The 13,543-nt window shown below is 44.0% G+C and overlaps 1 protein-coding gene across 3 annotated transcripts in view; it reads right to left on the bottom strand.

Annotated features, from left to right (window-relative positions):
- Window positions 1–177: 177 nt before the first annotated feature.
- The window catches only part of LOC146654754 (fibroblast growth factor 12-like), a 57,289-nt gene continuing 43,923 nt past the window's right edge, over window positions 178–13,543 (bottom strand). For all 3 annotated transcript variants that reach the window (XM_085379612.1, XM_085379611.1, XM_085379613.1), the window contains exons 4-5: window positions 10,758–10,956; window positions 178–8,915 (exon numbers count right to left, since the gene is read on the bottom strand). In XM_085379612.1, the coding sequence (XP_085235738.1) occupies window positions 8,764–8,915; window positions 10,758–10,956 (351 nt within the window). In that variant the 3' untranslated portion in view covers window positions 178–8,763. The remainder of the gene's footprint in view (window positions 8,916–10,757; window positions 10,957–13,543) is intronic.

Raw genomic sequence — 13,543 nt, 5'->3', positions numbered from 1 at the left:
TTTTTGAATTCGCTGCGTTTTTCTATTCATGTTTTTATTTCATTCACATTTTTATCAAGATTTGAAACTAGTAAAATATTTACTAGTTTTATTTAAGGAAATCGTCAGAAACTCCAGCTGGGAACCAACTGCAGTGCTACTTCAGTCTGAAAATGTAATCTGATTACAATGGTTGGACTAAAAGTTGCAGCCTGGTGTGATGTCGCCCCCTGGTGGTGTCTGTCAGCAGTCTGAGCTTTGCAGGCTCACTGACGTTCAAATGTGGTGAAGTACATTTAAAATAAGAGAAAAATAAAACCTGATCAATCCCAATTTTCTGAATCTTTCACAATAAAAGCCTCTCACCCGTTGACTCGATGACGCCAGAGAAAACGCTACCCAGGTATTTCCCAATAAAATTCCCATGTTTCTTCACGGTAACCAACAGCTGTTTTAATTTTAATGGAGTGAGGATGAAAGATTTGATCTAAACTACTGAAATGTGTAAAACTGGTGGAAATTCAGTGGAAAGCTCTGCAGCCGTACTCTTCCTGAAGGCGTTAAAGGAAATTAAACTCATACAGCCCACCTTTACAGCACTGACATGGAGGACCAGCCAGTTCATTTTTGGATCAATAAATAATCAATAAAGGTGTGACTGATCAGAGCAGACTAAACCTGAAGTTTCTGATCCAGCTTCACCTTAAAATTCCTCCTACAGCTTCACAGTAAAAGCCTCCTTGTAATTTCACAGTAAAAGCCTATTAAACCCTATACAGCAAGTCACATAGATCAGGGGTCCCCAATCCCAGGCCTCGAGGGCCGGTGTCCTGCAGGTTTTAAATCTCACCCTGGTCAACACACCTGAATCACATGATTAGTTCATCATCAGGCCTCTGGAGAACTTCAGGACATGTTGAGGAGCTAATTTCGCCATTTAATTCAGCTGTGATGGATCAAGGACACATCTAAACCCTGCAGGGACACCGGCCCTCGTGGACTGGGACTGGGGACCCCCGACATAGATGTTTTACATTAAAAGTCTCCAAGCTGCTGCTTCACAATAAAAGCCTCTCATCTGTAGATGAGACAGTAGAGATCCCCAGGCTGCTTCAAAGTAAAACCCCTTTACCTACTTCCCCGCGAAGAACCATCGTGGCTCCACAATAAAAGCCTACCGTTTACAAAGAAAAAAAAACTCACGAAGTTCCTTCAAAGTAAAAGCACTAAAACGGCTTTACAGTAAAAGTCCATCAGTTTAATTTTGAGTTTACCTTTTCAAGTTCACTTGTTAAAATAAAAGCCCTTGCATTAGTTCTCCAACATCTTCAAAGTTAAAGCCCTCCCCATCTTCTTTATAATAAAAGCCCTACAGCTGTTTTACATTAAAATCCAAAAGATTACATTAAAAGCAGGAAGTCACACAAACACTTCACAATTAAAGTCTTGAAACACATTTGAGCAGTAAAAGCCTCCACAGTAAGAATCCTAAGCTTTGCAAGAAAATCACCAAATCGATTACAATAAGTCACAACGATGTTTCAAAGTAAAAGCTTAAAAGTCTATGGTTTGCTTCACAATGAAAGCTTCACACAAAATAAAAGTCTTGAAGCTGGGTCAGGGCACTACTGCTCCTTCACAATAAAAGTCTCTCAGTACACACAAAATAAAAGCACAAAGATGCTTGAAATTAAAAGCAAACAAGTCCTCCTATGACTTCACAATAAAAGCCCACCAACAGTTTCACAATAAAGGTCACAAAGCTCCTTCAAATTAAAAGACTTAAAGTGGCAATTAAAACTCAACAAAATTCCTTTACTTGCTTCACAATAAAAGTCCCCTAGTAACTTCACAGTAAAAGCCTCTGAGCATTTTTACAGTAAACTGTTTCAAAATAAGAGCTCAGAGACAAAATAAAATGCTAAAGCTGCTTCGTAGTAAAACTCTCACAGCTAACTGTGTGACCAGATTTAGAAATGAAACTCTCGGAGTCGCTTCAAACCGTGTGAATTGGTTTGTAATTAGATGCTTCACAATAAAAGTCATTTCTTTCAAAATAAAACCTGCCACCTGCTTAACCACGAGATGCTGTTGGATCCCAGAGGTCAGGCTGACGGTGTTTCCTCCTTGTTGCTGTGATGTCGGCTGATGGTCGTGTTTTTGTGTCTCTCCTTGTTAAAGTTGGATGAAGCCGCCTGCGAGGTCGTCGCCCGTAAAGTGGAAACCAGCCGCTGAGTGCCTGGATGAGCTTTTAGACCATCTCGGGAATAACTGAGAGCTTTTTAGTGGGAAACCACAAAAACACCTGAGTGTTTCCTGCCGCGGCTGCTTCAGAGATCCCAACGTGACATACACGAGCTTTATTTGTGGCCTAAAGTCTGAATCTGTGCGTTTTGTGTTTATGCAGCAGGACCGAAGTCATTCGAATACAAATCCTCGGACTTACAGGAGATTTGATGACAGATAAACGAGGCCCTTTATCACCATGAAGCAAGTCTGCTGAAGTTACAACTTCAAATAAAAATGAGCGATATCTGTGCTACTCTGACCTTTTCTCAATATTGTTTTAAACGATTCTTTCATTTTCTTTACACATTAAAATCACAAACTCACTAATCTCAAATATTTTGGGACAGACTAACGAACTAACGTGCTTATGGACTGAACAGCTGAACGTACAGAAATCCTGTTTTAAGCAGGCGCTGCTGAAACGTCTTTAGGCAGCTGTTGTTGTGAAATGTTGTTAGTTAAAAATAAAAGTGAATTGAACTGAAACAGTGGCCAGAGCATGAGGATTCATTTCAGATTAAAACACAGAGGCCGACTTTGTTGCTTATTGTGTTTCCAGGGTCTGTGTGCAGTGGATATCCTTAAATGGTCATGTCTGCACAGAAGCCCCGCCCTTACGCCCTTGAAACCTCCTTTATGTGAGGAGCAACCAATCAGAAGAAAGTTGCCCTGAAGGATGGGCTGTCCAAAGGGCCAGGATAAGATAAAGAAGGATTATTTTGTGACTCATGCAAAGCAGCTGAGAATGAGCAGAGCAGATTAACATGTACACAGACAAACAAGTTCATCGTCAGGAGTAAAAAACACAGACAGACACTGATGCTCTTATATGTTTTTTTATTTTTCAGTACTCTTTTTTCATCCTGCTGCGTATTTGCGATGATTTTCTTCTAATATATGATGCGTTTTTATATGGAGGTGCGTCCGAAAAGGTGCAAACATCAGCAAACACAAAGAAAGAGCAAGAGATTTTAGGTTCGACAAACACGTTGCAACTCGGTGACGTTCACCCTCCTCCTGGGCCTGCGTCGCTTCGTAATGACATCATCATTTTGTGATACGACAGTGCCCCCTACAGGTTCAACATCTCACTGTTTTTGAGTAAAAAAAACTGAGCGTCTCAGTTTTTATAAGCAGGAAACTTTAAAACTGCCATTGTTTAATTTCTAGAGAGCTCAGAGTCGAACCCTGAACGCTTTAAAACACAGACTTTTGTCTTTTCTACACTTTCTGCTTCTCATGAACCGGTTTACAAACTCATGCTGCCTTCAGGTGACGCAGATTACCATCGATGCGAGCCTTATCAACGATGGTTCAATGTTCCCGCTCTGATTTTGTGCTTGTGAAATAAAGGATTTGAAACCCTGCACTTATTTTTTGCTAACTTGAGAAGACTCGAGTTAAAGTATATGAGAATGTCTCAGTAAAATGACAACAGGCAGCACGGAGACGAAAGAAACACTGTGGACGTTTAAAGCAGCGAACGAACGCACACATCTGGTTTTTCTTACACTTTAAGACATTCTCAAATATTTGATACGCAACTAAAATCTTTTCTTCGCAGGCGTTCGTGTGAGTTTGTGAAAGGTGACAAATGTCATCTGGCGTCACATGTAAATAAATCAAAACAACATTTTTATTTACTTTAACATATAAAAGTTAAATTATATGGTTAACAACAGTAGAAATTATTTTATCTATGAAAGTTATTACATTTATTACTAAGTTGTTGCTGATTTTTTTTCCCTCTATGTTGAATTTATTTCCTTTTTTTTCTGCTTTTGTTTCATTGCTGTCGTGTGCTAGCGTGCTATACGAGCTCAAATGTGAGCGCCATTTGTAGTTACTTCATGTTTGCATTTGAGATCATTTTTTTGATGCATATTCTGAAATAATGTATATTTTCATCATTTTAGTTTATTTTGAAAAGTCTCAACAGGATCTTGAGCTTTATTGTGAAAGATTTATGTGAAAAATAATCAAGTGGACGGTTTTTTGCTAACAAACCGACGCGTAAAACAGTCGCACGTCCGTCCGTAGTGTGGTTATTTTAAATATAAGACAAAGAGAGAACTATAAGAAGAAAGTAAGATGGCCACTACATCAACATTTAATTTCTATCTAGATTTTAGATTTATTTAGATAATAAACTGAGATTTATGACATATGTTTTGGTTATGTGACTGGCACTTTGCTTCCTCCGTACAAAAGGGCTCTCACATGATTTTTGAGGCGAACTTATCTCGTAACTTGAAGGCAGTTAGATTGAAACTGGTTCTGGGTCTCCTGCTGAGCCTGAAGCAGAGGATGTGGTAGAAAAGACACCCGGTACAACATTTCTGTCGAGTGGTTTGGTTGTGTTGACGCTTACAGAAACATTAAGAGGAGAGCGTTCGTGCCGAGCCGCTCGTGTTCCAGTCCTCGCGGTCCGACCCAGAACCCCAAACTGGAAGACATTCTCAGAGGCAGCGCAGCAGACTGTGACTGGTCCATTCATTTCCACCCTTCAGTCCATTTATCCATTTACAACCTCACCAACCACGCCCCGCTTGACCCCGCCTCCTTTTACCCTCCACTTCCACCGATCAGAGTGTTTTTAAGTGTCATCTCTGCAGCTTGGTGTCGGCCGACGGGAGGTGACGAGTTTCCCAAAAACAAACACATCAAAGTTCAAACTCTCGTTCATCTGCAGGCCGAGCTCCTCGTTTGGTGTCCAACTCCAGTCCTCCAGAGCTACCTGCAGCTTTTAGACGCATCCTTGTTCTGACACACCTGAATCAAATGAATGGTTCGTTATTAGGCCTTTGCCAAACTTGATGTCTGCTGAAGAGGGAATCGAACCTTTTGATTCAGCTGTGTTGGAGTAGGGATGCATCTAAAAGCTGCGGACAGCAGCTCTGGAGGACTACAGCTGGACACCCCTGGGTTAAGGGACTTTTATGTAACAAACGTGCAGAACGTCATCAGCAGTTGTTGTTTTAACTGTTTTAAAATGTGACCGTTCTTTAAACCTTTGCTCTGTTTTTATCCCTACGCTCTTTTCGCCAACAGACGTTACTCTCTTACTTGGCACATAAGGTGTTTTTAGTAACTTACTTAAATACGGCTACACTGACTTGCTGCTCCTTATGGTACAAACTGGCCCAGCCTAGTTCTAAAATGAGCAGCTGCTTATTCAGGTTCTGAGAGCTTCCTGTTAATCAGCAACAGAATCAGGATCAGAAGAACAGCCGGGACTGTTTTGGGGACTTGGTCCAATCTAGATGTGGAACCAGGGACAGTACAGTGGAGGGACATTTCAGCCTGAGCAGAGGTTTTCCATCTCTGATCTTTATGACTCAAAAATATCTTTACAAATGATTTTATGATGACAGAAGTTTCTCAGGATTGTTCTGAGCCAGCGTGACGACAGAGGCTGAACTTGTGGAACCACAGTATGAGCTGCAGAGACAGGATCGCAGCACGAATGGCACTAACGACTTTCCATACATGCTGCAGTCCTGGTGATTTTCTCCCGCTGAGAACGGTGAAGGCAGTGATAGAACGTGTGCAGGAGGAAGGACGCGTTTGATGGAGACTTGTTTCATTTTTTTCCCGGTTTTCTTTTTGGGAAACTCGGCTGGTAACATTGGAGAGAAGTAAAGGGTCTGAGTGAGAGAAGAAGGAAAGTCTTAGAGGTTGGAGAGGGCAGTGCAGCGACTCAGGCTGAACGTCTAAACTTTACTCTCTGGAAAGGAAAAGATCTCGCCGTCACAGAGCAGTGCAAGGAAGAAACGTACTCGGGGTGGACGCAATAAAGGGAGCTTTCAATCCTGAGCATCCACCCAGGGAGCTGCACGTCTGCTCTTCCTTAAACTCTTGACTTTTATTTTGAAAGATGACAGGAAATCTTTTCCTTTCAGCTGTGTGAAGTTCAGACGAGGTTGGAGTGAAACAGTTTTCAGGGCAGTGCTCTTTGTCTAAACAAAGCGGGGCAGTGTCAGAAACGCTCCAAAGCCCCCCATCGGCCGACACCTGAATGCATCATGGTGGAGGGAGTGAAAGTGGGAGCGTCGGGCGTTTTATCCAAACACATTCACATCCACGACATAAAAACCTGTTCTGGAATCTTTTGATTCACTAATCAATAACCGACCACTTCATCTTTTTCTTTTCTTGAACCGCTGCACACATCGTGCCAATTCAACATAAACAAATGGACCAATCAGAGCTCAGTGTGCCCGTCCTCATCAAAACCAAACACACAGTCGTGTTAATAACAGACAAAGTGAGCGCATGCTGTGGCGTTTTAACCCGTTAAATCCTGATCACGCAGAGCTCCAACACGCCTGCACGGGGCAGGTCGCGGTCGGCTCGTCGTTCAGCTTCAGTCCTGTTCAGACCGGATCAGAGTTACACAACTCGGCTGTTAGTGTCTCAATAAATCATTTAAACCTCCCCATGTCTGCGGGGGCGTCGCACAGAAAGTACATCATGCAATATTTCTTGTAACGCCGCAAAACCCAAAATCTTGTCATGTGATCAGAGCCTGAACGCAGCACAGAGAGACTGAGCTGCGATCAGTTTTTTATGACATTATTGGTGGACTTCACAGTCCTGCTGATCTCTTTTTAAAACCAGCAGCTTTCAGACCAACCTCGTGTCTGAAACTCCCCACAGTCAGAGTTACACCTCCACCTGTGCTCACGGCTCTTTGACCTTTCCTGCCCCGGGTTGTGTCTCACAGGCTGCAGGCCTCTAACAGTAACTCACACCAGCCGTGTTTTGGAGAGCAGACTGGTTATAAAGGATAGCTGTAGCTACCAGGACGTCACTCGCTGTAAAATACAAATAAAATTCCAGAATTTCAGTCGCCAAAACTGGAGCTCAGACTTCTTAGGCGGAGGAAATTATCTCTAACAGTGTTTTTTACCAGGCTGTATATTTCTACTGTAAAGCTGTTCATTTTAACATACCAGTCTATGGGGACTGGCTCACCGCTGAAAGTTGCTGCTTGATTTTGGGCTCCTGCCGTCCTTCATTTATTACTTTCTGTGCAATGGAAAAGAATTAGCACTATGCTAAGCTGCACATTTCTGGCATGTTTGCACAGTTCATGGTTACTACAGATCGGTTACTACTACAGTGGGTGTGCTCGCTATAATCTGACAGCACACTGACTGTATAGTTTATACCAAGAAGCACCCAGGGTTGTTTCTGCCCTACGTTTCCCCTGAAATGATTAATTGATTATGTTTTAGGATATTCAAAATCCCCCCATCGTCAACTATTTGTTCATGGAAAATATTTGGGAGTACACCATCTATACTACAGTCTGTTCCAACCGTAAACTGGGCTTGTATTTGACCTATAAACAGCTGCAGGTGCTTTTACAAGCCTCTTGGCAACCCACCTCCACCCCAGCTCTTCTGGGGTGTATCATATCTGATGTCTCAGATGCATAGTGACAAATATAAACTCCTCTGCGGATGTAACAGCCGTTAACACAGCCTGAGACGAAGCCTGCAGACAACACTCAGGGCTGAAAGGTCAAAGCCTTTCTCTGAGCCTCGCACAAACCTTTTAGAACTCGATCCTTCACGTTTGGATGCGTTTAAAGAAGTTTCGTCGGTTTTCGTCAACGTGAAGCGAAAGCAGGAACTCGATCTACAAACTGCTGAGTGATTTTAAAAAGCAGGAATGTGGAGTTCACGTGGACACCACCTGCAGCGACCACACAAACCGGCACGCTGTTCTGATCCTCTCAGGCGTACAGTCACCCGGTCGCCCGACTGACCTCCGTCACAGGAAGCGGTCCGATCGGCACAGAGCCGTCTTCTTTCCTTCAGTCGCCAGTGTCTGCAACAAAAACCCACAAAGGCTCCCACCCCGAAAACACAACGTAACGCACGTAAAGATGTGGCAGCTGAAGAAGACGAAACAGAAAAGGTCTTCCTTCCAACCGGACAGAACATCACGCAGAAGAAGAAGCGCGGCGTGTCAAAAGTGCGAAAGTCTTTGCATTCATTAAGAAATGAAAGGAAGTGAAGTTTCTACATGGCTTAAAGCTTCGGAGTTCTCAGCGCTCGCTCGACTCGCAAAAACATTTTGTCGTCGTTGTGACAGAAATGATGATGATGATTACAATGTGGCGATGAAGAGTAGGTGGGCTAGCCTCTCGGCGCCATTTCAGCAGGGCTCTTTGCATAAAATGTAAATCATCATCATCAACGTCTTGATTTTTTTTCCATTTCCAAACAGGCCCCTCCCCCTCGCCCTCCCCCATTTGATTTAAAATATTTCATAACGAGCACGAAGACCCCACCGCCCCCCCTCCCCTTTTTTTAAGCTTCTTTTTTTCTTTGTTTTCGCCGTCGTTGTTATGGCGGTTGTTGTCGTCGTCGTCGGTGTGGTTGTAGTTGTTGTTGTTGCTGAACAGAGGGAGTGTTAAAATGGGAGTTCTCCTCCTCCTCCTCCACCTTCGCCTCGTCTTCCTCCTGCGGGTGGCGCTGCAGGCTACGACGCCTCTCGTTCTGTGGAGGACTCCGCTGCCCGCTGCTCCCTCTCCAGGCTCCTCGCCCGCTCCTCGCTGTTCATCGTCGGGCTCCTCGAGGACTTCAGCAGCTTCTCCTCGAGCTCGTGCAGCGACGGCTCCTTATACATGCAGACTACAGGGGGGAGGGCGGGGGGAGGACGGGGGAGAAAGACAGTGAGTCATTAAAGCATCACGCCACCACCAACTCTCGAATTTACACATAAAATAAACTGAAAGACATCCAGACGTAAATTCAGATGTCAGAGTTCAACCTGTGATGCTGCATTCAGTGACATAATCATAACTAACAGGTGTGCAGTTTGTGCCAGCGTGGACGAGGACACACCTGAACCTTTATGCAAAGTATAAAAACAAAGCTATTAAAACTAGCAGCTACTTCGAGGTCTATGTGCTGACGTTAAATAACAGAAAAGAAGAACGAATCAGAAATGAGGAGGTAAAAGAAGACATCAGTGAGTTAACGAGGGGGGAGAAGGAAGAAGGGGAGAGGAGGAGGCTGAAGGACACAGAGGAAGAGGAGAAGATTGACAGAAGGACGAGAGGAAGGTGATAGTTGACAGATGTATAGTTGATGGATATTTTTAAATGAAGATGAGGGATGAGAGGGGAGGGGCAGAGCAGCTGAAAGCAGAGACGGAGCTTCGTGTTTCCAGTTAAACCTCCATCTGTGATATTAGAGCTTCACCTTGTCCTCACACTCTGAGTTCTGGCTGGACGACCTCGGCTCCTGGCTCACCTCTGAGCTCTCCACGCCTTCCTCAAACTCTCTCGTTTGCTCCCAGGATCTAAGAGCACAGCAGCTGAGCTACAACGGCTCCTACAAACCGACAGCACAACCTCCCAGTCTCACAGTCAGCTGCCGTTTTACTGGTTGTATCGTCAAACAGGACTAAAAATATCACATTAAAAGGCTTCGCTATTCTTTCAATTTATGTAATTCTGGTTCAAGTTCACCAGGAAATACGAGTCTCGGCTGCTTTACTGTTAAGAGGGTCAGTGTTTACGTAGGCTTTACTCGGCCAACGGTTCACCTGAAGTAGGTCAGAATGTGAGGCTGAGGATTTTGAGATATGACGTTCAGAAACACTTTTTCCTGCCTCTGTGTTTTAATATCAGGACGTTTCCAGCAGAATGTAGATGTCAGTGTTTCAGTGTTAAGCACCTACATTTACAAAATCACCTCTAAATGCAAAACCTCAAAGCCCATTTCACTTATTGAACTCATCTTCTACTACGATAAACTACAGACATGTGGAGAACCGTCGATTTCAAAGTACCAAAATCCCAAACTGGGAGAAAAAGCTGACTTTTCTACTTCTTCTCTCATGTTTGCGCTTAAAAAACATTTTGTTGTAAAAATACAGAGTGTGGAGTTTAGCTCAGAGCGGGAGGCGAGGTTACACTTCCCTCTAAACACAACTTGTGTGTCTTTCACTGACGCGGAGCAGAGGAAGCTGAAGATATCAGCTGCATGTGCACACAGAAGAACAATGTGAAATAGTTTTAACATTAGCTTATTAAAAGTTTTGAAATATGATGACTTGTTGGTTAAATGAAATGGAACTGAAACATTTGCTTTTTTCCTCAAATGTTTAAATATTTCTGAAAATTTGATGAACGATAAATTCTGTATCCAAACTGAATCGTGAGCTCCTGTCGTGTAAACCAGAAATGTAACTGTTGGACTGACGTCATCACAGACCTGCAAAATCAGTCATGAACTAAGGATAAATATTCACTCTGGGACAACAGAAAACAAGCGTGCCTTGAACTCCAGGACGGTTCCCCGAGGACCTCAACAATACTGCAGACCCACAAACCTTCTTTACAGATAAAGAAAATCGACGGTGGCGTTACTAATTCACACTTCGTCCTCGTGTTTTGTCTTTCTGTCTGACCCGTGAGACACGAAAGCATCGCCACCACCAACATCTGTGTCCACAGCTGGTCTCACCTTCGATGGGTCTGGGGACAAAGTGTGAGCACGGTTTGGTTTTCTTCACTCGGTTTCCCTTCATGATGATTCCTTCCTTATTGAGGCCCAGGAACCAAGCCCGGCCCGACTCGTGCTGCCGATACATGGTGGACGAGTAGATGACGTAGTAGTTTTCAAAGACCGACTCCTTGAACTTGCACTCTGGTGTGAACACATCCTGATACACAAACACACAGAAAACATTTCAAGTGTAATCAGCAGAGAGATCATTTTGTAGTTTTCCTTACACGACCGCCTGCTTCACATCTCTGTGCGTCCACATGTTTGATTGCACGACTCGACTGCTTTTATCTGAGTTTTATTTTGAAGTTTAAACTTGGGGCTTTTATTTTGAAATGAACAGCGTCGAGTGCTGACCAGCAGCCTTTTAGCGTCACGGTTCAGTTTGTGCTCAAAGCTTTTGTCATCATTTTACTTCCATATGAATCTGCCTGCCTGGTGTGACAGGACAGGAAACGGTCACTACATGCTGATACTTCACAGAAACACGGCAGGATGTGATAGGACACAACACGCGAAGCAGCCAATGAGCTGCGACCAATACGAAACACCTCGAAGGTGATCGATCACATTACACGCACACGATAGCGTCAGCAGCACTGCAGCGCAGCGTCACATGTAACAGGACATGAGAGTCTTACAAAAGCTGGGTCTTAATTCTCAGCCTGAGGTTCACACTGAGCACAGGAACTGTTCACTGCTGCAGTCTTTAGAACATTTTAATTAAACAAAAGGAATCTGAACTGTAAGAACTTCAATAATCCATAAAACATAAATGGGAAAAGAAGCTCAGTGCAAAGCAGCTGAAGAATAAAACTCGACATTATTTTGAAAGCTTCAAAAAGCTTTTAAGTTGAAATATTAATGTAAGTCTTGTTCGTGCACTTTATCCTTCACGGATCAGGAAGCTGTGGTGGACACCAAACGTGACTGCTGGGCCGTTTAAAGTCCCAGTTTAGCACCTCCCTCCAGGTATAACAGGTGTGTGTGTGCGTGTGCGTGTGTGTGTGTGTGTGTGTGTGTGTGTGTGTGCACCCTCTGGATATAACAGGTGGTCAGGTGAGCCAATCAGAGCAGAACAACCCCCCCTAGCCTAGAGCCAGAGCCGGCGTTCAGTTACCTCAATTCTGTGATCACTTAATAAATAAAAAGCAGTTTTGGTCAGCAGGTGTGGACTGCAGGCTCCTGGAGAAGCTTAGAGGCTGTTTTTATTTGTAATCTGTTGCCGATTATGTTTATGTGTCGCTGTGCTTCCTCTCCCAGCCTTTTGCTGCCCTGCTCCGACCTTTGAGACGCGTTCCTGTCATAAACTTTGTATTGATGTAAAAACTTTGCTCACCGTGAGATGTCACAGATGCTAATTACAAATCTGTCTCTGAGTGTTTAAAATGATTCACGAGTGACTGAGAATCTGATAAGAATCACGCTGAAGTCACTACTACACTTAATAAAACCCAACACAAACACAGCAACAGATAAAGAGGAAAAAGGAGCCACGAGGAAGGAAAGACGGGACTTCAAATGGAGCGTGACGATGATGTCGAGGAGGAAGAGGAAACAGAATAAATGATGAAAAGCGTATTTTTTCCTCCCAGCACACAGCCTGCATCTCATATCAAGACGTGATGGTTTCAGTAAACAGTGTCGAGACGCTCGGGCCTCCCAGCACAACTTTACTTGCAGCTGTCTCACCGCTCATGCTGTAATGCTCTTACATAACTGCAGAGCAAGAGGAGGAGCTGCTGTACTCTTCATCTGAAGCTACACCTGAGAGAACATGAGTTTATATTTTATGGAGCCGAACCAAATCCTCACTTTACCTCCTAAAAAAACAGGGCTGCCTCTTCCATCCTGGATTTATTCGGCATGTGGTTGAAGGGCTGAGAGATGGGATGAAGTCATGTGATCTCCCCGCTCTCGATGGGAAGCATTTACATTTCAAAGCATTGAGCAGTCAGGACCGACTGGTGAGATGGGATCAGGCCAATTTGTGATTAATTAATAATTAATTAATGATTAAGATTCATGAAGAGGACCATCGAGCTAACAAGTGCAGAAACATTTACTAACAGCTGCACTTCCATATATGGCATCAAACCACGAAGCAGAACTGAAGCGCAGCTGCAAAGTGGCAGCAAGGTTTCATCACATACCCGCCACGAAGGCGCGCTCGTGTTACACTGACTCAAACTACCACACAGTCAGCGTCCGCGGCTTCAAATCGCAGTGGCGGCAAGACATCTGTGATTGACAGGCAGCAGCAGCCAATAGGAGCGCTGCAGAACAGGTAGTTCATGGTCGCTCCTCAGAATTACATCTTCCCCACAGCGCCGACCAACAATCGCAGCTAACAGCTAGCTTCTTCGGGCGCGCTGCGAGCTCATATTTAGTTTTTGTGTCTAACACGCCTGAGAAAGCTTCCTCACATCGTCGCCGTTATCCTCCTCTTCCTCCACCACTCTGCCTCCATCCTGATGCTGCGCACAGAGAGGCGCATTTTAAAGTTTTATGCACGTGTTGTGAATTATGGATGTTAGATGGACTCGCTGAGCAGCAGTACAGCTGTAGATGTCCTCGGTCTGATCAGGGCTGTCCTCCTAACTACTTCCATTGTTCATCATCAATTAATTATTACACACGCTGTCTAAAAGTGGAACTTTTGTACCGTAATGTCACCGAGTTTGCATCTGAACACGAGCTGGAACAGAAAAAACAAACGCAGGATCTCTTTGCAGGGGAAGAAC

Source organism: Rhamphochromis longiceps, linkage group LG14 (genome assembly GCF_057381845.1).
Source record: "Rhamphochromis longiceps isolate RC_006_pf linkage group LG14, R_longiceps_female_GT1.1, whole genome shotgun sequence".
NCBI classification, from domain to species: domain Eukaryota; kingdom Metazoa; phylum Chordata; class Actinopteri; order Cichliformes; family Cichlidae; genus Rhamphochromis; species Rhamphochromis longiceps.
The sequence above is the reverse complement of the archived record's forward strand: the minus strand, read 5'-3'. Positions and strand labels throughout refer to the sequence as shown.